Here is a 27,340-nt window from a genome sequence, read left to right as displayed (position 1 = left end):
TATATCCAAAATATACAAAGAACTCACAAAGTTAGACAGCAGGGAGACAAATAACCCTATTAAAAATGGGGTTCAGAGCTAAACAAAGAATTCACAGCTGAGGAATGCTGAATGGCTGAGAAACACCTAAAGAAATGTTCAACATCTTTAGTCATAAGGGAAATGCAAATCAAAACAACCCTGAGATTTCACCTCACACCAGTGAGAATGGCTAAGATCAAAAACTCAGGTGACAGCAGATGCTGGCGAGGATGCAGAGAAAGAGGAACACTCCTCCATTGTTGGTGGGGTTGCAGACTGGTACAACCATTCTGGAAATCAGTCTGGAGGTTCCTCAGAAAATTGGACATTGAACTGCCTGAGGATCCAGCTATACCTCTCTTGGGCATATACCCAAAAGATGCCTCAACATATAAAAAAGACACGTGCTCCACTATGTTCATCGCAGCCTTATGTATAATATCCAGAAGCTGGAAAGAACCCAAATGACCTTCAACAGAGGAATGGATACAGAAAATGTGGTACATCTACACAATGGAATATTACTCAGCTATCAAAAACAATGATTTTATGAAATTCGTAGGCAAATGGTTGGAACTGGAAAATATCATCCTGAGTGAGGTAACCCAATCACAGAAAAACACACATAGTATGCACTCACTGATAAGTGGCTATTAGCCCAAATGCTTGAATTACCCTAGATGCACAGAACACATGAAACTCAAGAAGGATGACCAAAATGCGAATGCTTCACTCCTTCTTTAAAAGGGGAACAAGAATACCCTTGGGAGGGAATAGGGAGGCAAAGTTTAGAACAGAGACTGAAGGAATGCCCATTCAGAGTCTGCCCCACATGTGGCCCATACATATACAGCCACCAAACTAGATAAGATGGATGAAGGAAAGAAGTGCAGGCCGACAGGAACCACTGACAGGAACCGGATGTAGATCTCTCCTGAGAGACACAGCCAGAATATGGCAAATACATAGGCGAATGCCAGCAGCAAACCACTGAACTGAGAACAGGATCCTCGTTGAAGGAATCAGAGAAAGGACTGAAAGAGCTTGAAGGGGCTTGAGACCCCATATGAACAACAATGCCAAGCAACCAGAGCTTCCAGGGACTAAGCCACACCCAAAGACTATACACGGACTGACCCTGGGCTCCAACTGCATAGCCTAGTAAGGGCACCAGTGGAAGGGGAAGCCCTTGGTCCTGCCAAGACTGAACCCCCAGTGAACGGGATTGCTGGGGGAGGGTGGTAATGGGGAGGAGGATGGAGAGGGAAGCACCCATATAGAAGGGGAGGGGAAGGGGTTAGGGGGATGTTTGCCTGGAAACTGGGAAAGGTAATAACAATTGAAATGTAAATAAGAAATACCCAATTTAATAAAGATGGGAGAAAAAAAAAAGCACTTGCTATTCTTTGTAGAGGACCTAGGTTGAGTTTCCAGCATCCACATGACAAAACTATCTGTAATTCCAGTCCCAGGAGACTGTAATGCCCTCTTCTGGCCTCCATGGGCACTGGATAGATAGATAGATAGATAGATAGATAGATAGATAGATAGATAGATAGATAGATAGATAGATAGATAGATAGATAGATAGATAGATAGATTGATCGATAGATCGATAGACAGGCAGACATACAGATAGATAGACAGATAAATATATCAAACATACAAAGCAGCAAAACACTCACACACATAAAAGTAATTTTTTTAAAAAACAACCAACATCAAGTACAGTTAGATGCTTATGTCTTTCTCCATTGTCAGAAGGATATTGCTGTGGGTACAGAGACTCAGGCCTACAATCTCAGTACTCAACAGGCTGTAACAGAAGATCATGAGTTCAAGGCTAGCCAGGGCTGCAGACATTTTTCTCAGTAACTAAACCAAAACCATGTTCTTTTCTTTTTTCAGATATCTGTGTTTAACTAGTAGTGTTTCATCCATGGCTGTCAAAGTCTTCCCCAGTTGAGTAACACATGCTGAGGTAAAATGCTTATTTTTACTCTGTACATAAAAGATTTGTTTTGTTTGCTTTAGGGCCAAATGACTTAGGTCATGGTGAATTTTAATAAAGAGAAGACTGATTTTAAAAACTACCTCCTGCCGGGAACAGTGGGGAGAGAAGTTAACCATTACAAGATAACAATTCTGCAGCCAATGATTATCACTGATACAGAAGTTATTGGTTAACTGAGTCCAACTTCTAGCATTAATGGGAAGGATGGCCTTCAAAAGCTATGCTGCACTGTGCCGTTCAGAGCCTGAAATTCTCCAGCAGCAGCAGACTAGCATGTGAAGAGGCATTACAAAGGCCAGGTATCTATTTGCATGTGTCGATGCTTAATGAAACTATAGCAGATTCTATGACTATAAAATATGGTGCTGTTCAACTCATTGATCTTAAAATCCACTAAATACTTCGATGACTTTTCAAAAGAATAGCACCCATTGGACTAGATTCAGAAGCCATATGTTTAATCGGGGATACTTCAGATGGTAGGGCTCTTGTACAAAACCTCATTACCAAAGGAAGAAAAAAAAAATCATGTCTTACAGCATCTCTGTTAGTAAATGTAAAGGGTTTTTTTAAGACTTTTTTTATTTTTCTTTTTTTTTTTTTTTTTTTTTTTTTTTAGGGAGCTGGGGACTGAACCCAGGGCCTTGCCCTTGCTAGGCAAGCGCTCTACCACTAAGCTAAATCCCCACCCCCAAATGTAAAGGTTTTAAGAATGTTTGAGTCAATTTTGTAAGAGAAAAAGGACAAGTCAAGTTAATACCAGGAATTGTCTCAAGGCAGAAAGAGAAGAAGGAAGAAACAAATCATGCACATTTTTAGCACAACATTAAGTGTAAAGTCAGGATATGTCGTGCACAGGAACCTTACCTATTAGCTTGCCAACTGCCTTGGCAAAGCAATGGCCGTGATGCATTACATACATATGCATATATGCATATGTGGTTATATTACATATGCAAACCAGAGTTTGGTCCCCTGTCCAAACTGTCACCACATCGCCTGGATATGAACGTGCTCGGTAATACATATGGGTTTTCATATGTGTGTGTGATGCTGGGAATGGAAGCAGGGCCTTCTACAGGCTGGGTAGGCAATTTACCACTAAGCTACATCCCCAGCCCTGCTACCATATATACAGACTCTGAATGACTTAAAACATCATTAGCTGGCACTTAACAAGTGTACACAGCTATGGGGGTACAGTGGTATAGGTAATTTGTCTACACAAGATGCAAGGTCCCTTAGGTCCGAGTAACTGGTGTACGCATTGTCTCGGCACTGACCATGTCTTCATGTGGGGGGCACTGAAATTCCTGTTTGCTTTTGAAATTAACAATTGCTGTAGTCATAGTTTGCCTAATGTGTTATACACTATTAAAATTTCCCTCCTAATTGAATGCACTCTTGCATTCATTGGTGATTTCACTTTCAAGGTGAATTTTGAAGGCTGCCCCTCTGTGCTTGCTGAGTACGCAGTAAGCCCCGAGTTTCCTCCATCCACTGCACTGAATAAACCCTGGTGTGATGGTGCATGCCTATAAATAAGCCCAACCTTCAGAATCGGAGACAGAACTACCAGAAGTTCAAGGTTACTCCTAGCTACAAAGACATTTTTAGACTGGTTTGAGCTACATGAGACCCCCATCTTTTTTTTTTTAAGGTAAAAAACAAACCCAAAACAAAAATAACCCCTAAAAAATGAATTTAAAGATTACTCATGAAAGCCTACAAGATAAAGACACTTGACAGACAAGCCTCAGGACTGAATTTGATCCCTGGAACCCATCTTAAAAGAACAAAAGTGACCGTGCACATGTCTAATTTCAGCACTCCCACAGTAAGATGAGAGTGAAGTAGGAGCATTGCTTAAAGCCAAAGCCAGTTAGACTAGGGTAGGCAGCAAGGCAGAGAAAAACAAGAAAGGCCGTGCCAGAACAGGACAGAGGGATAAAACCAACTCCCAAAAGGTGTCTTCTTACTTCCACATGGACACATGCACACAGCACACAAATAAGACAACAGTAAAAATGATTTTAAATGTTTGTTTAACAAATGAACACGACAAGGAACAGTGCGCCCCCTTGTGGCCAATCTCTTTCAACATGGGGAGCCTGATCTTAAAACTTCAGAGCCCCAGAGAAACCAGATTGCTGTAAATGTTTAATTTTAACAGAAAAATGACTCAAAAGGCTGAACTTTAAATTTTCAAATAATAGACACAAATAGCATGCACAAGTTGAAACACATTTCAGGGGCCTAGAGAGATGGTTCAGTGACCTCTCTCCCAGAGAAATAGTAAAACAACCACAAAATTCAAAATCACACCCATTTTGATAATTAAAACAATTCCAAACAAATGATGTAAACTAAACAAATACTGTATGAGCATATTCTCAGGCCTTTTTCTAATCTATCATGCCAGGGTATAAACCCACAATTCCCGTGGAGCCCACGTAGAAAGTGTTATGCCCACTTCGAGGGACCCCCAGGAGGTTGCCAGAAATTTTGACACCGAAGCAATATGCAAAGAGAGTTTTTATTATACAAGCCTGGGCCCGGTTCACTGTCCTTCCCACTGCACAGATTAGGAGAGCGATCCTGATGCATAAACTGGTCTCTCCACCCCTGGTGTTACTTGATTGGGTAGGGGAAAAGGGAGTGCCATCCTTCAAACCCGATAGCATTTGTTCAGATAGGGAGGCGGAATTGCACAGCCTGAGAATACTTAATTGCTCTTTCCCATAGTTTGAGTGGGCTTTATCACGTTATGGATCCTAACTCCTGCCTCCTTCAAAGATCGGAGCCATCTGCTCCGGGAGAGTGCTGTCCTGAAAGAAGGGTCACAATATTCAGGCCCCAGATTGGGCTCCCTTTTGTCATGGGTTTTCAGAGGGATTCAGTCAGAACCAGACACTAGAGGCGAAGAACAATTGCTGACTTGGCCTTCTTAAGGCCTAACCAACCCCCTCATTTTCCCTACCGACCCCGCCCCTTCAAAGATATCTCAAGGCCCATATTCAGCAGGAAGTAGTTATGAAGAGTTGTCGTCCCAGTTCCCTGAGTTTGGAGGGCTAGAGGTGGTTATTCTAAGGTTGTCTTTTTGGGGAAGTTAGAAATGGTTGTAATTTCACAGGAAGGATAGGTAGAATTGATTGTATAGCCATACTCTCACTTGGTAGAAATCTTTATAATTGTTACTACGTTGAAGTTCTCATTTTTATTACACACAACAGAACCCCGGGCAGACGAGCATGCTAAAAGGGCTAATAGTTCCCACCACTGCAGAAACAGGTGAAAGGGAAACACAGCTGCCTCACAGGGATTGTCCATCTCTGAAAAGAGGGAAACACTGTATGGGAGAATATCTAACCCTCTCAAAGGAGCCCTCAGTTCCAATGATGGCTGCCCTAGATGATGAAAGCCCAAAGGGCTTCCTGGTGGAGGACCCCTCAAAGGAAAGATGAAAGAACACCGGGCGACTCTTAACATGGCATGTAAAATGTTACTTTTATTTGACCTGGAAGCCTTGTCCTCTGACCCCTTTTGAAATAAAGTTGTATAGAAAACCGGTGTTGCCTCAGAAGGTCCCAAACCAAATTCCCTAAATCTTGAATAAGTTTTTGCCAGGCAACCTAAAGAACAAAGGACTAGAGAGGACGGCATCTCTGAGCTAAGCAGCTTACAGGAGGTGCTGGATAGGATACAAAGTCCTAACTCTGGAAGCCAATCCTACTTGGCTACAAGTTCAGCAGTGTAGAGGAGACTAGATAGGATACAGAACAAGACAGATCCCTCTGCAAGGCAGCAACTGTGAACCAACAAATTGATTTTTTTTTTTCAGATAAGGCTAGCATTGCCCTCACTATGTAGCTGAGGCTGGCCTTGACTCCAGTTGCTAGCCTCCATTTCCCATGGGCTTAGGTTATAGCCATTCACCACCACACCCGGCTCACCAGTGGTTTGATTTTTTTTTTTTTTTTGATAGAATACTACAGTCGATTTTTTATTTGGTTGGGTTTTTTGTTGTTGTTGTTGTTTTGTTGCAGATAACCTGATATACTATTTGTCTCTTTCCTTCCTTAATTTGCAGTGACTCTGTCATTATCTTTTCTTTCGACAACTTCATGGTGGAGAAAGCTCCTAGATTTGGTGCTAATTCTAGGACTGGGTATAGTGATCTAATGGGTGCTTGACTGTTCATACCATTTTGAGTCCTGAGTAACAAAATCCTTTCTCCAGATTACCAAAGAATGATAATCCTCTGAGCCCCACACTCAGACCCAAGATTTGGCAGGTTGAGACTTCCAATCCTCAATCCGGCAGGATCTATACCCCTGGTCAGCCATAAGAAACCTCAGCAAATGGAACTTCTTCCTTCATTGGTCCTTGAGGAATTAGAGTTCTAGGGGCAGAAACTAAAGCTGAGATGAAAGGGAGCAGTAAATAAGGGTCCTGGTGTTGAAGAGAACTCCATCATCTGGAAATTAAGGAAATCTCAGAAACAGGATTACAACCTTGTTTGTCATCAAACATGCTTTGACCTCCCCTTGACTGGTGTCAAGACTTCCTTAACCTTTTGACCTTTGCCCTCACCTGCCCAGCCTATCAACCAAGCTTACACCACGTTGTGATCCCATTCCCTGAGGAAAAGCTTCTAAAGACAGATACTGAAGTCTTTTCACTTAATCTTTTAAACCTTTTGGGCTCTGCAAATCCAAAAGCCACCAATGTTGAATATCAGCTATGGTTTTATTTTTGTCTAAGACAGTCTGGTGTATCTGTGCTAGGCTGACACTCATTGTGTAGCTGAAGATGGCCCAGGACTCTGATTGTCCTGCTTTCTCTATAAAAGGTTGCAAAAACAGCTCCTGAAACAATACTTAACTGTGACTCTCTTTTGGGAAGCCTCACTCAGCATAGTCCTGGTTGGCCTGGAACTGGCTCCATAGACCAGACTGGCCTCGAACTCATAGAGATTCTCGTGTCCCTGCCTCCCAAGAGCTGGGATTAAAGGCATGCTTCTCCATGGACACTTTCGGAGCTGAGCTACTCTGGTGCATTCACACTTGTACGTTCTGGCTGGGTTAAGGACACAGACCCGGTCGTGGGTCACCGGACACCACAGCGGAGCATGCGTGGACAACAGCGCGCAGGCGCGGGACGGCTTGCGCAGGCGCGGTGCGCGGTTGTCGCGGTGTACTGATCTACCCGAGTTCCGGCATGCCGGGCCGGCGTCTTATTGCGGCTTCCCGATTGCCCGCGCGCCATGGAGTGCCTGCGCTACCTGCCCAGGCTACTGCCCCGCGCCGCGCAGTCCCGGAGGGTTCTGTGTATGGCGGCGGTGCGCCTGAGCCTCGCTGCCTGCTGTGGCCGCGCGACCCCGCTGACCTCCGGGAGCCAGAAGGCGCCGAGCACACCCCGCACTGCAGGTACGCGCGTCCCGCGGGGCCCGGCGGCCTCTGCCCCGCCTGCCCTTGGCCCCGCTGTCCTCACCGCTGCTCGGCCTCGTCAGGCTCACCCTGCCCTTAGTTCTCAGGCCAGCACTGTGAGGACTTGATTGCGGTTTCTTGTTTATTGAGACAGGGTCTCCGTGTATGGCCCAGGCTGACAGCCAACTGACAGCAAGCAGTCCTGTCTCATCCTTCTGAATGAAGCAGTTAGAAGCGTTAACCGCCTCGTTCGGCTACTTTTGTTTGTTTTGTTGTTGTTTTATATTTAGCGTTTAAGTGCCTTTCTCTGAGTTTGCATGTGGAGGTAAGATGACAGTTGTCTAACTCAAGGCTTGACAGCATGGCATGCATTTTGCTAGCCTAGCCATCTGCCTAGCCCAAAGTAATGGGTTTCATTACGGTACTTTAATACATACTTTTCCCTGACACCCCTCATCCTACTGGCCCTTTTACTTCCTCATGCCCCCTTCTACTTTTGTGTCTCAGAATTCTGTAAAGTGGAGCTTTCATTTGTTTTAAGACATGGTCTCACTCTAGCCCTAGCTGGCTTGAAACCCGCTGTAAAGCCCAAACCAAAATCGATGCTGGGTGGTAGGAGCTATGATTAGCATGATTGGGATGTTATTAATTCTGTTTATTATGTTGATTTCTCCTCTGCACACATTTATACAATTACATAGTTGCCCTGGAATAAGGTAGGGAATTCCTAGAACTAAGGTTGAATCTGAAGCCAGGGGTGAGCATTAATCCTTGCTTTAAACTGTACAAGCAGACAGCCAAGGGAGCAAAAACGCTGGGTAAAGACAGGAGTCTTTGCTGATGCTTTTGTCAACCAGTGGGGAAACCTGAAGATAGGCTGGAGAGATGGCTCAGCCGTTAAGAGCACTGACTGCTCTTCCAGAGTCCTGAGTTCAATTCCCAGCAACAACATGGTGGCTCAACGATCTGTAATGTACACTACTCACTTAAAATAAGTAAGTAAATCTTTTTTTAAAAGAGAAAAGAAACCTGAAGACAGTGTTTCTGCAAATGTGATTGCCCAGAAACAGACCTAACAGAAATCGTTTGGGGCCCCCCCTTTTTTTTTCAAATTGTACTTAAATTTTTTTCATAATGAGCTGCCGTCAGTCAACAGCCCCTTCCCCATACCTGGTCTTTTAATTACATGCTTTTATTTTTTCCTCCCTTGGTAATGCTTGGGAACTAAGTGGTCTCTAAAACACAGGAACTCAAATTTGGATACTTGTTCAGTCCTTAGAGCTTACATGGTAGAAGGAAAAGTAGACTTCTGACCTCCATAGTATTCAAACACACCCAATAGACAAATGTAGGTTTCATTTTATTACTTTTGTGCAGGGCTTAGGACAAAGCTGAGGGCCTTGTGCATTTTAGACAGGCGCTGATTGCCCCAGCACCAACTGACCTTTCTAAGTACAGAGAAAGAGCAGGCCTCAGCTGTGTGAATTTAGTACATGGAAGTGGTGGGTAGGAAGATGGCTAGAATGATTAGCTGGAATCCTAACAGAACAAGTGTTTTCTTTTTGCAGTAGGAAAAAGTTTCAAAACATGAGTTGTTCTGAAGGCTCCGTGTACTGTGAGAGTTGCAGTTGACCTTCCAGGAAATTGGGTTAGCCGGGGGCATTCATTCTCTCATTTGTTCTTAGGTGATGTGTACCGGTTTAGAACCTCTGATGCCTCTCAAGCTACTTTAGCCAGCGTGGCCCAGGTGTTTGCTGTGGTAAGTACACAGCATCCAGTACTTGCCAGTTCGCAGGGTTAGACTGTGGGAGAAGGCATTTGTCTCTGTGACCCAAGTGCCTGAGAGATTGGTCTAGAGGTACTCTTGAAGCTTTACTAATGACTGAGGCTCTTGCTATACAGAGCAGGCTGTTCAAATGACAGCTCAAAGATTTTTTCCTTTTCAATAAAATTGTTTGTCTGGTACATGTTAAGGGCTTCCACCAGCAACATTTCTTTTCTTTTGAGGAGGGAGGGTTGGGAGAACAAGTCTCATGTAACTTAGCCTAACTTCAGACTTGCTATGTGGTCTAGGGTGATCTTGAGCTTGTCCTCCTGGCTCTGCCCTCTCAGTTGTGGCATTACAGATGTGCTTCGCCGCACTATGTTTTAATGCACCACCACACCACTTTATGCACCTGGTTATTAAACCCAGGGCTTTTTGTATGCCAGGCAAGCACTCTGCCACTGAGCCACATCCCCAGCCACAAAGTTTCCTTTGTGAACACTTCAGATTTTATGTGAGTCTGTTTAGATCCCTTAGAAGCCATTGAGAGGCTTGGAAGATGCTGGAAAGGCAGCTGAGGGCAGTGTTAGAGTGCATGCTGGGAAGGGTGGCTATTGTCTCTAAAACTCTGTGGAATGATTCAGGAGTAACACATCTCCTGTGGTCTGTGTGTACATTTATGAAATTAGGCCCTTGATGACAAAATGTTAGCCATAAGTAACCTAAATTATAAATTGCTTTTGCAGCTCATTTTGTAAGCTTTTATGGTTTCCAAAAAAGTTTTAAATCTGAGCCAGACTTCCTAAGTTTAAATCTCAGTGTGCTCTCTTTCTGTAGGGGGACTTAGACAAGTTATTGTGACATCTTGTACCTCACTTTTCTCATTAATAGCTAGGAATTGTTTGTTGCCTTATGTAATTATGAGGATTAGAGTATCATTGTGTGTTAATAAGTTTCTCTCATCTACTATATTCTTAGCTAATAAATTTAGTTTTCATGGGAAGATCTGCTGTGAATATTGACTTTTCTTAGTTTTTATTTGTCCAATAATAAATTACCAGACTCAGTTGTGAGCTACAAGCAGAAATGCTGTCAGGCTGAGCTACAAGCAAACATGCTGTCGGGCTGGGCTACAAGCAGACATGCTGTCAGGCTGGGCTACAGGCAGACATGCTGTCGGGCTGGGCTACAGGCAGACATGCTGTCGGGCTGGGCTACAGGCAGACATGCTGTCGGGCTGGGCTACAGGCAGACATGCTGTCGGGCTGGGCTACAGGCAGACATGCTGTCGGGCTGGGCTACAGGCAGACATGCTGTCGGGCTGGGCTACAGGCAGACATGCTGTCGGGCTGGGCTACAGGCAGACATGCTGTCGGGCTGGGCTACAGGCAGACATGCTGTCGGGCTGGGCTACAGGCAGACATGCTGTCGGGCTGGGCTACAGGCAGACATGCTGTCGGGCTGGGCTACAGGCAGACATGCTGTCGGGCTGAAGGCAGACATGCTGTCGGGCTGAAGAGATGGCTGAGCACCTGCTGCTCTTCCAGGGGACAGGACTTTCACTCTCAGCACCCACACCTGGTGGCTCACAACTGCATTAGCATAAATTCCTGGGGTCTGACACCTTCTTCTGTGCCCCAGAACATATATGAACACACACAGACATGTTCATAAAAATAAAAACAAAAAAGTTAAATCACCTACTTTTTACTGAAAATGAAAATTGGCAAAACTCTGAAAATGGTGCCTCAGACACAGTGACCATCCAGTGTGTGTTATTCTTTACAGACAATCTGGGTTTAGTTAATGTTCTTAGAGATATTAGTGGATTGCTGGGAATTGAGCTCTGGACCTCTGGAAGAGCAGTCATCTCTCCACTGAGTCATCTCTCCAGCCCCATGAATGGATTTCTTAAGGACCCAAGATAGAAAGTTAGTCTATCAAGTTTATATTAGCAAGGGAATCAAAAACAGGGATTTTTCTTTTGACTTTTGCAGATATGATTTATGATTGCATTTCAATATTTTAAGGCTATTTCTCAGCATATAAATACACTAAGTTGAGATTAAATTAATACTTGTTTTTGTGATCTATCTTTAGACAAAGTTTGACAAAGAAGGAAATGTTACCTCTTTTGGTGAGTATCTTTACCAATGGATTAATGAATTTGGTGAAAAATTGGAAATTGTGTGTTTGTACAGTGTTCTTTGTGATTACCACTGTGTTGAAGGAGGTTTCTCCTCAGTGTTTGTTCATCAGCGCTCATGGGACTGTCAGCCCCTGTGCGAAGTTCTCCTGTTTTACTTCCTTCTGGCGGGAGCCACTTGGACTCCCAGGATACTTGAAGAGTGTTTGGAGAGCTGACTGTGGAGCTCTGTTGTCCCCTCTGTTCCTTCTGTCAGTCTCCCCTACACAACTCTCCAAGCAGAATTACGTAGCCCTCCATCCCCACCCCATCACTGCAGTGGAGAGAAGGAAGTGGTAGTCTGCACTGGGTGGTAGTCTGCCTCTGACCAGCTGCTCCTAAAAACAGAGCTAGGTGTTACTTTCCTGAGTGGCTTGAGTTTCACCTCTCCCCTAGCCCTGTGGTCCTGTTCATCGTTGCTTATGTCCTTTAGCTTTTCTGCTTACAGCCCTGTTGGAGGTATGATTTGACACAGAAACACACTACTACTGTCCCCAGCCTATCACAAGTTTCTCTGGTCTACTATATTCTTAGCTAATAAATTTAGTTTTCAGATGGAAAGATCTGCTGTGAGTATTGACTTTTCTTGGTTTTTATTTATCCAATAAAAAATTTCCAAACTCATTTTATTCACAGATTCAAAACCCTGAATATGACTCTATAGTGGTAAAAATAGAAAATGTAAGGGCTAGAGAAATGTCTCAGCAGTTAAAAGCACGTGTTGCTCTTGAGAAGAACCCAGGTTCTATTTTAGCATCCACACAGTAGTTCACAACCATCAGTGACGTTAGTTCCAGGGGATCCAGTGTGGCATTCTGGCCTCCACAGGCATCAACATGTGATACATGGCTATATATATAGGTAAACACTAATATATAGAAATAAATCTACAAAACTAGTTGATAAAAATTTGTGTTCAAGAAGAAATGGCTATGGGCTGGAGATGTAGCTCAGTTAGTAGAGGCTTGCCAAAAATACAGGAGTACCTAGATTCAGTCTCCAGCATTAACTGTGTGAGTTTGAGGTCATTCTTCAGTTCTTAAGGATATTTAAGGAGCTCAAGGCCAGCCTGGGATGTGTGACATCCTGTCAGAGAAGAAGACTATGTCCAGAGGTGAAAATTGCTGCTGTAGGTTCTTCTCCTGCTTGGTTATGGTTTTGATATTGGTTCCCAGTGGACTGCTGAGCACAGTGAAATATTACAGAAGAGAGGGGAGAACTTGAGTTCACATGAATCGGCTTTAAAGTTAGGATGGGTATTAAAGTCGCTCCTAAACCTGTGTGTGATAGCAGTAGAAAGTGCACTGGTGAGGCTGGGGACAGTGTCGGAGCCCGTGCTCCTCAGGTGCTTAGTTTTACCCACTGTTTCTCTTACAGAGAGGAAGAAAACTGAACTATACCATGAGTTAGCACTCCAGGCCAGAGACTTGAGGTTTCAGCACGTAATGAGCATCACTACCAGAAACAACAGGATCATCATGAGGATGGAGGTAAGGGCCGTGCTGCTGTGCTCAGCAGAGTCCTGGCCATCATCCTCAGTATGTGGGTTAAAGAAACTGCAGAGCTGGGGTAGTGCGCTTCCCTTTAATCCCCCACACAGAGGCAGGCGGATCTCTGAGTTCAAGGCCAGCTTGGTCTACATAAAAAGTTCCAGGACAGCTAGGGCTGTATAAAGAAACCCTGTTTCAAGAGAAGAAAGACAGACAGACAAACTTTAGAAGGCAGTGAGATTTTTGTTACTGAATGCATTGTAAGGGGAGAACTCTTTGCATGAACTGTGTTATACGTTCATCCGGCATAATGTTGCTCTCTTTTGTGTAGGGAAAGTTTTCACTGTGGTCTTCACTGGCCCTTGAAATTCATCTGTAGTTTCTGAAATTACACAAGTTTGATATTTATTTATTCATAAAGATGTCGTGTGGCCAAGGCTACTGTAAGCTTGCTGTGTCACTGGGAAGGAGGCTGACACCCTGATCATGCTGCCTTTGCCTCTTCAGTGATGGGGTCATAGGTGCGGGCTACCCAGCAGCTAACAGAGATGGTGGCTGACAGAGATGGTGCTGTTTGTGTCCTGTGAGGAACAATTATAGTATGGCCTTAGTACCAAGAAGCATCTGCTTTTTTTAAGTATACTAGAAGTGTCTGTTGACTCTTAAAACCTTGGTTTACATTTGTATCTAACACTTTCTAATAATCATCACACTTCACTTGCATACTCAGAAGACACTGAGTGTATTGAATTTCTCTAGTTAACATGGACCTCAGTGTTCAAACCTGTGAGAGCATGTAGTCCTGAAATGACAGACCATCAGTGGTGATGAGCCCTAAAGTGTGCATGTACTTGCTTTTTAAATTTGTCTTAGATCAGATTTTTTGTCCTTTAATCTAGTTTAATCAAAATGACCACAACAGAAGCAATCTGCTCCCAAATGATTTTTTCTCTAGAAAATATTCCTTGCTCTTGTTATCAAGAACACTTCTAAACAGTATCTCTTTGAATAGATAAGTGCATGTGAGATGCAGTAAGTTAAACAGGATGTTAAACTGTGAAAATGTTATACTACACAGAAGGATGGATACATGGATGGATGGACAGACAGATGGACAAACAGACTGACTGACTATACTACACGGATGGATGGATGGATGGATGGATGGATGGATGGATGGATGGATGGATGGATGGATATGTAGGTAGATAGATAAGTAGATAGACTATACTACACAGATAAATATGTAGGTAGATATCTAGGTAACACTGTATAACCTCTCAACTTTTTGAATGAATATTTTCATAGTTAAATGTTAGAAGGTAGTTATAAAAAAGATGAGTCCAAATATCTGTGTTATGAATAGAGTAGTCACAAACTATCAAATCTTATTTTTCTTTTTTTTTAGGTTTTTTTTTAATTTATTATAACTTTTTTTTTTTTAAGATTTATTTACTTTATATATGTGAGTACACTGTCACTGTCTTTAGACACACCAGAAGAGGGCATCAGATTCCATCACAGATGGTTGTGAGCCACCTTGTGGTTGCTGGGAATTGATTGAACTCAGGATCTCTGGAAGAACAGTCAGTGCTCTTAACATCTGAGCCCTCTTTCCAGCCCTTATTGTAACTTTTAATTTTCATTTTATATGTAAAGGTGTTTTCCGTGCATATATATCTGTGTACCACATAAAGGGCCCTCAGAGGCCCAAACTGGTTGTGGACCACAATGTGGGTGCCGGGAATCAAACCTGTGTCTCCTAGAAGAACAGCCACTTCTCCTAACTACTGAGTCTTCCTTTATATGTAACCCTGGCTATTCACACCTGGTTAGAAATGTTTCTCATTTCATGCTGTTGTAGTTTGAAGCATTGAGGCTTGTCCATAATTTCAAATGAACTCAATAAATTGGTGCTATTTTCAAAAGGAACTATTTCCGTTTGGGCCAAACTACTACAATTAAATGAAATCACTTCTAAAAGTCTACCAAAATTTAAATTTCAAAGTTCAAGAACCATTTTACTGGCATTTAGGAGGGGAAAACAGCAGAGCAGATGTCAGAAGGAAAGGGAATGCACACGTTGAGAAATGGTTCAGTGATTAGAGCACTTGTTGCTCCTGCATAGAACCAGGATCTGATTAAGTCTAATTTCAAGAAAGAGTTTATTTTGCCTTTTGAGTTGGGGCCCAGGAAAGCAGGCAGGACAGCCAGAGCTGTTGGCAAAGCAGCTGCATGTAGGGCGGGTAGGAGGGTTAGAAAGAGCGCAGTGAGGATGTCCAGAGCAGGAGTAGACAGGCCTCGTGTGGTGTGGGCTGGTATGCACATGAAATACAGACGTGGGAAGGAAAGTTATGTTGTTGAGTCAGAGCTCTTCTAAGCCACAGGCCTAGTAATGGGATCTGCAGGTTTGTTTTGTTCTCTTCAGATAGCAGTCTTCATACCTCAGCTCCCAAGTACTGGCATGCAAGCTGGCCTCTCCCTTGCTGAACTGCCTGCGAGATTGTTTTAGGGAGCTTTATCTTTCACCCTTTCCTTAGTTTCTCATATGAGTCCTGGCAGATGTCTTGCTTCGGAGGTGGGTTTTTTGAGACAGTTTCATGTACAGCAGACTGGCTGTGAACTTGCTCTGTAGCTGAGCATGTCTTTGAACATCTGTTTTCTTCCACCTCCCAGCTGCTGGAATTGTGGGGCTACATCTGCCACCCCTGTGTGATCCCAGGTCTTCTGAGAGCAGCTTAGAATTATTGAGATATATACATACATTTGAATTTTCTTCCTGTAGAAAAATATTCCTTAATTTTATTATTATTTATTTTTAGAAAACCAGATGAGCATTGATTTGGTTTAGTTTTAGTCCAAAATTAGTAAAATGAACTCAGTTTTGTGAATTTCCTCTTTCCTTCAGCTTGATAACTTGCATCTCTATGAGTGTGTGTATATGTGTGTACACATGCATTCTTTCTCTTGCTTTTCCAGTACTTGAAGGCTGTGATAACTCCAGAGTATCTTCTGATACTAGATTATCGGAATTTAAACTTGGAGCACTGGCTGTTCCGGGAACTGCCATCACAGCTGGCTGGAGAAGGTCAGCTCGTTACGTACCCGTTACCGTTTGAGTTCAGAGCTATTGAAGCACTCCTGCAGTACTGGGTAAGCCTGATGTCATGAGGTGTCGGAGCTCGGGCTGGTCTCAGAAGACCGTTAGGGAGTATCGCTCAGAGCCTCCAAGACCAAATCTCAGCACAAAGGAGATTCATTTGCCCCAGAGGTTCAGAAGACAGGGAGTCCGAGACTAAGACGAGAGATAGAGGCAAGGGAAAGGGAGGGGGAGTATTTATTTGTCCAGGAGGAAGACAAAGGCCTGCCTCTGGATAGAGAGGAGACAGATGAGGCACACAGAACAATCACAGTGTTTATAAAGGTAAAAGGGGAAACCCCGTTTTAAGATGATGTCTTAGTCAGGGTTTCTATTCCTGCACAAACATATGACCTAGAAGCAAGTTGGGGAGGAAAGGGTTTATTCAGCTTACACTTCCATGCTGTTCATCACCAAAGGAAGTCAGGACTGGAGCTCAAACAGATTAGGAGGCAGGAGCTGATGCAGAGGCCATGGAGGGATGTTACTTACTGGCCTGCTTCCCCTGGCTTACTCAGCTTGCTCTCTTATAGAACCCAGGACTACCAGCCCAGGGATGGCACCACCCACCATGGGCCCTCCCCACTTGATCACTAATTGAGAAAATGCCTTACAGCTGGATCTCATGGAGGCATTTCCTCAAGGGAGGCTCCTTTCTCTGTGGTAACTCCAGCTTGTGTCAAGTTGACAGACAAAACCAGGCAGTACAGATGAGGTATTTAATTTTAACTGGGCATGTTAATTAGGTGAGCCAAAGGGGGCTTTACTGGACTTCACTACCTTGGTAGTGGCCAAGTAAGGGAATGGACCTTGGTGGCCGGCTTTAGGACTGTAATCCAACAGTTTTAGCAAGGCAGAGGGAGTGGAAGAGAATGGCAAGGCCTGCCAAGCCTTGCTCACCAGAGCATGGCCAGAGTCCCTTCAAAAGTGAGTTAGTATTGATTATTTCAAAGCCGATTTCCACAGCCACATTAGAGTCACCTGTAAGGCTCCTCCAAGGACATGGAACTTCATTTTCCAAATGAATGAGCCAAGCCAGTAGAATGAAAGACTCTTAAGAGGAAACTGAGGAAGTACATTTCAAATTGGCTCCCTTTTATACACTTCTGTGATTTTTTACGTTTTTGTTTGTTGGATTGGGATCCTGCTGTATACCAGGCTAAGGAGGTCTACCTGCTTCACCCTCTCTAGCGCTGGGCTTACAGGTGTGTGGCACACCGTCTGCACTTTCAGGAACCATATCATGGGATGAGAATTCAAGAGATCTTATGTCAACCTCTGAGCACCTTCTGCTTCACTCTTCAAATTAAACTGTATAATACAAGTGCTTACACATGAACATTGGCCACATGGTCCTCTGTTTGAAACAGCTCAAGGAGATGCCTCTTGTTTGGTACCTAGACTGAAAGGAACCACAGTTCTTCTAATGAGCCCTGCCCCATACATCAGTAGTCACTGGATTCCTAGTGGTCAGGAAAGACTGAGTGAACCTGGTACCCTCTCTGTTACTTGCTTTGCTTTAATAAGGGAAGAGATGTTCTCTCTCTCTCTCTCTCTCTCTCTCTCTCTCTCTCTCTCTCTCTCTTTTCTCTCTCTCTGCTGGGGTTACAGGAGCAACAGCACAGTGCAGATTGAGCATGACAGGCTGGGCTGACTCAGGACTTCATAGTATGGGAACAGATGCTGTCAGCTGTGGGGAGAACAGAGAGAGCTCAGCCATCTCGTGTAAATATTCTGGCCTGTGACATAGGTCCCCAGAAGATTTCTTTCTGAAAGAGCACTACAGTATCAAGCCAGCCATCTCCTCCAGGGATCCATTCAACCCACTTGGACCATGACACACCAGGAGCAGGAGGCCTCACAAGACCTGGAGTGGGATCTTAGCCTCTCAGCCACACAAAGTTCAGCCCTTGGCCAGCCAGAGGGTTGATGTCTCTTTAGGATAGTGAAACAATAGGTCTACCTTAATTTCCCACTCTGGATCTTCTGAACCTAGATCCAGATCCTGTTTATACAGAATAAAAGAGTCTGTAGCAAGCTGATGTAAACCCTGATTCTGGGCTGCAGCTCCAAGCCAGATGAGTTGTGTTTCTGGGTTAAAACAGCATGTAGTCACATTTATAGTCTTAATTCTGCCACTTAATTCTGTTAGTCTTGTGTCATTTGTCAGTTGTGTGGAGGTATCTTGATCTTAGCCATATCCTGTCATCCGTTAGTTCCTGTGGATTAACAGCTGTGCTTGTGTTAGCTTAAGAAAAGCATACTTTGGACTCTACAGTGATTTAATGTGTCTTTTTAAAGTCCAAGTGACACCATTTCTCCTCCCACTTCCAAGGCCTGGAATTAGAGGCACATGACAACATATCCAGTTTATTCAGTGCTGTGGGTCTGACCCAAGACTTCATGCATGTTAGGCAAGCTCTCTGCCACCTGACCTGCAGCTCCAAACCAAGTCTCAGTTGTTAAGATGCCACCGTCCATAGCAATTTTGAACTGTGCTCTGTTTACATAAAACATAGCTATAACCAATGTGAAATGCGTGCTTCAACATGGGATTTCAGATTTTTATTGTGTATGTTTGTGTAGCTATGTGTGTGCACATGTGTGTAGGTGCCAGTAAAGGCCAGGGGCATTGGATCTCCTGGAGTCGGAGTTGCACACAGTCGTGAGCTGCCAGGCATGAGCTATTGGAATCGAATTCTGGTCTTCAGGCAGAGCAGAAAGTGCTCTTGACCCCTGAGCTATCTCTACAGTCCCCAGGATATCAGATTTTTGTTTTAACAAATCATCCCCTAGTCCTTTCGTAGCAGCTGTCTAGAGGAAGACTATTGTGAGAGTTAATCCAGAGCCAGTGGCAGCATTACATGTTGTTCTTCTAACCCAGAAGATGTGGCTTTTGATTCATCTCTAGATAGGTGTTCCAACAGGGGCCGTGTTCTGAAATGCTGTCAGGTTTTTTAGCTAGTACAATTGTCTGTGTTTAATCAGAGGCTTCACTGATCCTAAGTTCTAAAAAGGTTGTTTTAATTCTTATGAAAGGCCATGTTGTTATCTAGATCAACACCCTTCAGGGGAAACTAAGCATCCTGCAGCCACTGATCCTGGAGACCCTGGATGCATTAGTGGACCCCAAGCACTCTTCTGTCGACAGAAGCAAACTGCATGTCCTACTCCAAAACGGCAAAAGGTAAATCTGGGCAGACCAGGGGTTAGAGACAGAGACTTTCAGCTTGTCTCCCGATGTCCACAGTGATGGCTGCCGTACATGCACATGTGAGACTGGTGTGCTTCTTGTTTATGAATGGTGACAACTTCCCCCGCTGTGCTCAGGGTGTCAGCGTCCCCATACTTTTATTTTCTTTTGGGGGAGGGGCTCCAAGGAGGATGAGCCTACTTTATTCCATATGCCAGTCTGACGTTGACCTAAGTGAAATTTGGACTTGCTGCAGTCTCCTGCCTTAGCCCCCTCAGTGCTGGGATTTAGTTTTTATATGAAAATGTATGTTTGTTTTTTTTAAGTGGTACAGGTGGGAGATTGAAGTAAAAGGAACACAGTCTAATGTTGTTCAGAAAGATACTGCACAAAACATTGTTACAGCCCATCTGTCATCCCATTCAGTTGTTAATGCTATCTTTATTTTAATAGTAGATTCATTGATCTAAATCCAGAGTCACATGTCCCCACTCTAAGGTCCATGTTCATTTTCTAAAATCATAACTCAGCCAAGGATTTAAATTTTGCCTCAATTAATTTGTGTCATAATTTAAATAAAAATACTCTGAGAATTGTACTCCCCAACTGTGACTGAAAATTTAACAGCTAAGGGCTGTGACTGATATATATATTTTTTAATTAAAATTTTATTGGGGGCAGGGAGAATATATGTATATGTGTGGAAGTCAGGAAAGCTTGTTGGAATTAATTTCTTCTTTCTACCATGTAAATCCAATGGATTGAACATAGGTCATCAGGTTTTCCAATAGGCACCTTAACCTTTTTGACCCTTCTTACTGGCCCTAGTTTAAAACTAAAATTAATATTTGTTTATTTTATATGTATGGTTGTTTTGCCTGCATATACTTAAATGTGCACCATGTGTGTGTCTGGCGCCTGAGAAGTTCAGGAGACATCAGATCCTCTGGAGTTGAGCTACAGATAATCATAAACCACCACATGGGTGCTAGGGCCCAAACTTGGATCCTCTGCAAGAAAGCCAGTGATCAGAACGCTCAGCCATCCATCCCTTAAGCCTCCATCCTCAGTTAAAACTTTAAAAGGCACTGTTGTTTGTGTTGTTGATGCAGTGTTGGAATGGTTTTATCAATTAAGAATACTCTAAGCTCCAGAGTGGAAAGACGGTTCAGTAGAAATAAGATGCTCTTTCAGAAGACCTGAGTTCCATTCCCAACACCATATCTGGTGGCCCATAACCACCTGTAACTCCAGCTCCAAGAAGCCTCAGTAGGCACACAATAGGACATGTGGCATAGGCGCACACACAGACACATAAATATAAGTAATTTTTTAAAAGAATGTGCAAAGCTAGATATGGAATCTCACATGTAATCCCAGCGCTCAGCAGTCTAAAGCAGGAGGATTGCCTCAAGTTGGAGGCTAGCCTAGGCTACAGAGTTATGTCCTCTCTCAAAAAGGGGTAAGGTCAGAGGTGTAAGTAATCTGAAAGAGCCTTTGCCTGTCGTGAACGAGGCAAAGCATGAAGGGTGCTTCAGAACTACACATAAGAACTGAATGACTTGTCCATCCCCTTCCTGTACGTATCTCACAAGCATGATTAAGAGCATCATTGTAACTTCCTCCTGACCTGTGCATCATAGATTCCTTTGACTTCTCTGGCCTCTTTTTCTTACCTGTAACCTACCTCCTATAAACCTCTTGGTGCACCTCTTCAGCCATCCTCTGACTGATTCATTGTGGAGTCCTTAGCTAAGAGTAAATGCCCACAGGTTTTACCTTAGCCTTAAGTCTCTAGAACAGACATCTAACCTTGGAAGCTACCAAAGTTATATATAGAGTTGTGTCACTGGATAATTTTACTGATTTGTTTGGGTTTGGGAATGGTTAATTTGCACTATTAGTGAAATGTTTCTCACCAGTATACACTGATAGGTGGATCACTTATCAGTTGCCCTACACACTTAGAGTGAAATGATGCACGTTTATGCTGCTGATCTCTGCTGTGTAACTATTCTTACAGTCTCTCTGAGTTAGAAACAGACATTAAAATCTTCAAAGAGTCAATTTTGGAGCTCTTGGATGAGGAGGAGATGCTGGAAGAACTCTGTTTAACCAAGTGGAGTGACCCGCATGTCTTGTAAGTGGAGCCTTGTGTTGTTTCTTCCTTCAGGCGAGCCTGTATTTTTCTAGATAGAGAATAGGTACTTTTCATTTCTAGACACTGTGTCTTGCACATGTCCCAGCTCAGTGAGGCTGCATTGAATGCACATTGCATTCTAGCTGCTGGGCTGAAGAGAACATAAATATATCACAGTTCCCCTGGGGAATGAATCACTAAGCAACACATGCACAGTGAACTAAGTTCCCTAAGAAGCAAAGGGCAATAGTCGCGTGGTAAGGAGAAGGGGGCGAGCCAGGCAGTGGGATTGGAGTCCATAAGCCTTGTCTGTTATAAACATAGCTTACACATTTTTTTCTGATTTTTGAACCTAGAAATCATTTGTGTTTTTAGAAACTGCTGAAAGCAGGTCCAAACACAGAGTATGAAACTCACTGTCTGATCTATACTAGTGATGCATTAAAGTCACCGGAGACCTGAGTCTACTTCTCCAGTAGGGGCCAAAGCCTGTAGAGAAATGCACTGTTTTATCAGTGGCACAGTTGTAAGTGCCCATGCTCTTCATTAGCCAACAGGCAAGGAAGGGGCTGCTGAGGTGGCTCAGCAGGGGACAGTGCCTGTGCAAGCATATCCACCTGAGTTGGATCCCTGGAGTCCATGTAAACGTGAAAGGAGGGCGGCAGCCACACGGTGTCCTGACTCACACACACCAAACAGTAACAAGTGCACTGTTTTTAGTTCCCTGAAGACATAACATACAACTCTTTCTACCCAACCCTTAAGTCATACGAACATGCCATAGTAGAGGCACGATGCAACTCACTTTTACCAAATCTCTCCTTCGGGAAAGGCGATACCTTTCAGTGGATCACAGTCAGGGCTGTGGTCTCCAGACAGGCTAGAACTAGACAGTGTTAATAGGATGTGCTCAGGGAAGCAGACATCACAGTTAGGTCCTCTGTTCACTCCTCTAGGAAGGATGAAACAAACCAGCTACTGCTGTTATGACTGTATTAAAAGGGAGATGCTTTTTTTAATGTGAAGGCGTTTTGCCTATATGTATGTCTATGTACCACCTGTATGTGTCATGCCCACAGAGGCCAGAAGTGGGCAGATCTCTGAGACCTGGAGTTACGGATGGTTGTGAGCCATCATGTGGGTGCTAGAAATCCAACCCCAGTCATCTAAAAGAAGAGCCTTAACCTTTACCCACTGAGACATCTTCCAGGCCCAGGAAGTATTCTTTCCAACTTAATCTAGGTTGTCCTGTGCTCCACAGTGGCCTAGGCTGCACTTTCTCATCGGTATTCACATTTGTGATTCCAGTCACTAATGATGCGTGTTTACACGAGTCTTTTGGATTGAGGGCATGGGCACAGTAGTTTGAACTCAGCTGAGTAGGGCTGAGTGCATCGTGCTTAGGATCAGTTGACAAAGCTTCTTGCAAATGAGATGCAGTCAGAACAGGTGAGACAAGGCTAGCTCTCTCCCTGGTGACTGAAGCTGGGGGCCGGTATGTGTTGCACAGTGTCGGGTTTGTTGACTGTTGACTGTGAATTGAAGTGAGCAGAGCAGCACTGGGATTGACCACGCAGAGGAGATGGAGCTGCTGCTGGAAAACTACTATCGCTTGGCTGACGACCTCTCCAATGAGGCTCGGGAGCTTCGGGTCCTGATTGATGATTCACAGAGCATTATCTTCATCAATCTAGATAGGTAAGGGCCACAGAGGTGGTAAACACTGCAGTTAGGAAGGAAGCGCTTTTTAGTAATCTTGTTTAGAAGAAATCACACCATCACATCTGTGACTACCCCATAGTGGGCTTTATGACTGACCTACGGCCTGGCTAAAGCACTGAGGGAATGCATGGTTTATTTGGACTCGCAGTTTGAGGGAAACCTGAAGTAGCTGGTCATGTGTCCTAGTCAGGACCCAGTGAGGTGAGTGCTGTCAGCTCACCTTCCACTGTTTGCTGTCCAGGTCCCCAGCCAGGGACTGGTGCCACCCATGGAAATGGTGGGTCCCCCACCTCAGGTCAGAGGTTTCTATGGTAATTGCAAACCTTGTCAAGTTTCACTGTTACCCATCACAGGAGTTCCTTTTGAGGGTGAAGAGTGACCCCATAGGCCTTCGCTCAGTTTTGCTGGATTTGGGTGTGTGCTGGGCTGAGTGGGTTGTTTTCTCTCCAGCCATCGCAATGTGATGATGAGGTTAAACCTCCAGCTGACCATGGGAACCTTCTCGCTTTCACTCTTTGGACTGATGGGAGTTGCTTTTGGCATGAATTTGGAATCTTCCCTTGAAGAGGTAAGAATGCAACTCCAAGGATTTTACTTTATAATGTTTAAATGATCAGCTTTTTTGGAAGTATATGTGTTCCCTTTCTCATTGCTGTGACAAAACACCTGGCAAAGGCAACATAAGGAGCAGAAGGTTCATTCTGGCTCCCAGTTTAAAGGAGTTACCATCCGTCACTGCAGGGAAGACAGGGTAGCAGGGCCGAAGGCGTCTGGTCACATGGTCCATACTCAGGAAGCAGGCGACTCTCCCTCTGGAAATGCCCTCCCAGAATCCAACTCCTGAGTGACTCCCAATCTAGTCAGGCTGACAGTGATGGTGTCACTGGAACACAGGCTGTAACTCACTTAGAAGTCAAGCAGTTACTGTTGGCCTCAGTGCTTTATTTCCTACACCATGTAAGTGCACGAGAGAAGCTAACTAACACAGCCACACTGTGAGGAGAGGTAATAAGGGATTTTGTTTTTAGTTCTGTGTGTCTGGCTCTGAGCCTGGGAGTTCACATGTATAGGGCTTGTTTGATGTAGTTATCACAACTCTATAAATTAGACATATATCCCCTACTTTGTAGATGAGAAAATAGAGCCTCAGGAAACTTAAGTTGCAGATCCAGAAAACAAGCGGATTTCAACCCAAGGATGATTCCTTTAGATTCCTACCTGCAGACCCAAGTCTTTGGTAGGGTATGGCAGTAGGACCTCCAGAGCCCAAAAATTCAGGGCCAGCCTGGGCTGCAAAGCCAAGCCTTGCCTTTACAGCATTTTCTGATAGGGGCATCATGTAGCCCTAGGTACAGGAGAACCCAGTTGTGAGGGGACAGAGGAGTAGCCCCATCCTGGCCGCAGTCTTTGGGCTTGGCTGCAGGCCTTGATCCTAGCTGCTTTCTATAGAGAGGTCTTCCAATGACACGGGGAATTTGTCTGAGGAGTTTGACCTTTTGTGACTGGAATAAACTATTTCTTTCAGGATCATCGTGTGTTTTGGCTGATTACAGGGATTATGTTTATGGGAAGTGGCCTCATCTGGAGGAGGTTGCTTTCGTTCCTTGGAAGACAGCTGGAAGCTCCATTGCCCCCTATGGTATGGACTTGGGGCTCACAGCAACACTGCTGGGTTCTCTTAATCCTGGGCATAGAGTCAGGCAGCCTGGGTTTCAGTGGCCACAGGCTTTGTGACCCTGTGCAAGTTCTCCTTCCTTTCCCTTCTGCTAATCCAGTCTGCACTGTGTGCTTTAAATGATGTAGACAGTTAAGTGAGGTGAGATGCTCACAGTGAATCAGTTGGTTTCTGTAGAACACTGGCAGGAATCATATGTTGAGACAGATGCTCGTCACTCTGCAGGGCTTTCCCGTAGCTGTGCTGAAATGCTGCGCTGTGCTGCTCTCATGAGCGTAGGAGCCACCCCTCCTTTCCTCCCTTGTCTGTGGAGTCAGCGCTGCTGGAGGAAGTGCACAGGCACTGACCTGCATGGTACCCACTTACCATCTGGTTAGTGGCTTCTAAGAAAGACACACACTGAAATTCTTTTCCTGCTTTATTTAGATGGCCTCCTTGCCTAAAAAGACCCTTCTGGCAGATAGAAGGACGGATGTGAAAAACAGCCTCAGGCCGGAAGGACTTGGAGCAGGCAGGACTATCCTGGCAAGCCGATAGCAGCAGCCTGGCAGACAAGGATTTTTATTCTTCTGAAGCTATTATCACTTTCTGGGGGAAAACGACAACTGGTGTTTAAATTATGAATGACTAAAAATACTGTGGCATTCACAGTACTAAACTTGATCGCATTCTCAGAATTCTTTGAGACAGTGCTTTCTTTGTAAAAGGCCCAAACCCTATGTCCTACCAACTTTGAATACTGTTTATGGGCATTTTAAAGTATCGATTTATTTACTGTGAGTAGACTTATCTAGATCAGTGCCACTATACATATGGAGGAAGTGTAGCTTTGTGCTGACTGCCCAGGGACTCAGCAGAGCCCGTGGCCCCGCACAGAGAGTCACAGTCCTGTCAGTCTCGCTCGGGGAGGAAGGCTGGTGGATCACTTAGCCTTTTGGCAAATTCTGGAATGTCAGTCCTTGGTGGAACTTTACTTCCAGGTATTTGCTTTTTTTTATATATGATGAATAAAAAAGAGGTATAATTTAATGTCAGCATATTTAGATTCCAATTAAGCAATATTGTTACTATTTTTTGATTAATTATAAATAGAACTATGGAAAGTTAAGTTTAAAGTGTTTATTCTCTTACAATTTTATAGATGTTTTGATCATTGCCTGATTTGAGATTGTCATGCTACCCCCTCCCCAAGAGAAAATGTATACAGCCAGCTAATGTGTTTGCCTTCCTCTCAAAGGTTAACAGATGTGTTTGTCAAACAAGAACATAGCTAATGTAAGAATGGTGGAAACGCTGCCTTCCCAATCAGAAGCTCTCATTTAAAATAAATGGCAAGGCAGGACATGGTTGGTCCCCCACCTGTACTTCTAGTCCTTGAGAGGCTGCAGCAAGAAGGTTAGGAAGAATTTGAGGCCAGCCTGGGCTACAGAGTATGTTCTAGGCCAGTGACTGTTACAGAGTGAGGTCCAGCCCACCTGGACTATAAAACACCAGAGGAAGTGGGGCTGCAAGTGCTGCTCGCTCGCTCGCTCGCCCAGCATGAACAAAGCTGTGGGATCAGCCCTCTAACTGCATGGTGAAGAGTCAAATTGCTGATACCATTCAGCCTGCCTTTGTGTGTTTTCAGGATTCACACAGTTGTGTGCTAAAACATTACAATAACCAAAAAGTGTGCTTCCCTAAGTAGTGCACTTGTAAGACTGTGGTAAGGCCAGAGCAACTCTTAGCCTGCAGTGTAGGAATAACGAAGAAGTGTGCCCACCCCAGACTGTGGGTGTCCCACAGGCTTACTGGGTACTTAAGTGATGGAAGTAAAAATGTTACTCCAGCAGAAAACAGGTTACAAGTGAGCTCCCCTCCTGTGTGGGGCTGTGAAAAGCTGGTCTAGCACTGAGCTGGCCTGGTGTCCCAGCCATGAAAGACTTTCATGGCTCTGAGTGAGATGCTGGAATGTGACTATGAAAACTGTGGCAGCTGAACCCTTTGACAGCATCCAGGATCGTCTTTGATGATGCCCAGATTTCACACCCCTCTTCAGCACACCCGAGAGCACCCCACTGCTGTGACCGGTCTTACACTGTGATGTCTTAGGCTTTGTTCAGCTAAGATCCATGAAGAATTGAAGTCCACTTGATCCCAGGTCGGACAGGGCTGAATCTCATTTTTCCTTGTAGTGTTAGTTTATGAGCTCAAATAAAGTTTTGATTAGTCATGTCCCTCTTAGCAGAGGGACAAAATGTAATTACTTCGCCTTAGATAAAAGGACGGAACTGGCAGTTTGTAAAGTTTTTAAAGGCGGTTAGGTCAGGTAGGGTTTGAGTGATACTGTTCCTTAAAGGAAATATAGAATATCAAATACTGAGTTTTTGTATAAAGATATATAAATGCATAAAGATGGAAAACCAATATATAAATGTCTATTGGTGTCTTGAGGTAAAGATCACAAAGATTATCAGAAGGCTGTTTAGCTGAGTCACTTAAGCATTGTAGAGCTGAATCTTAGTCAGTGCTTGGAGGAGGAGATGTTAATCCACCTGTTGAGGACGATGTGCAGACTGCTTATATTT

The 27,340-nt window shown here is 44.1% G+C and overlaps 1 protein-coding gene and 1 pseudogene across 1 annotated transcript; one reads left to right on the top strand and one right to left on the bottom strand.

The window, feature by feature from the left end:
- LOC116883211 overlaps window positions 1-7,303 on the bottom strand; it is a 20,825-nt pseudogene extending 13,522 nt beyond the window's left edge.
- Window positions 7,223-27,183, top strand: Mrs2 (magnesium transporter MRS2). Its single transcript, XM_032884404.1, has 10 exons — window positions 7,223-7,464; window positions 9,150-9,223; window positions 11,330-11,366; window positions 12,792-12,904; window positions 15,884-16,057; window positions 19,100-19,230; window positions 21,260-21,376; window positions 22,922-23,074; window positions 23,549-23,666; window positions 24,624-27,183. Exons 1-10 carry the CDS (start codon window positions 7,302-7,304, stop codon window positions 24,894-24,896), a joined length of 1,353 nt encoding a protein of 450 aa, XP_032740295.1. The 5' UTR covers window positions 7,223-7,301; the 3' UTR covers window positions 24,897-27,183.
- Window positions 27,184-27,340: the final 157 nt, after the last annotated feature.

This window comes from Rattus rattus, chromosome 14 (assembly GCF_011064425.1).
Source record: "Rattus rattus isolate New Zealand chromosome 14, Rrattus_CSIRO_v1, whole genome shotgun sequence".
NCBI classification, from domain to species: Eukaryota; Metazoa; Chordata; class Mammalia; order Rodentia; family Muridae; genus Rattus; species Rattus rattus.
This window is presented reverse-complemented; position numbering and strand designations above follow the sequence as displayed.

What these genes read in the sequence shown, in the direction of transcription:
- Mrs2 (XM_032884404.1), top strand. Translation starts at nt 7,302, where the DNA reads ATGGAGTGCCTGCGCTACCTGCCCAGGCTACTGCCCCGCGCCGCGCAG. An exon ending in AAGCACTCCTGCAGTACTGG is followed by an intron (nt 16,058 to 19,099) that starts GTAAGCCTGATG and finishes GTTGTTATCTAG; the next exon opens with ATCAACACCCTTCAGGGGAA. An exon ending in TGGAGTGACCCGCATGTCTT is followed by an intron (nt 21,377 to 22,921) that starts GTAAGTGGAGCC and finishes TGTGAATTGAAG; the next exon opens with TGAGCAGAGCAGCACTGGGA.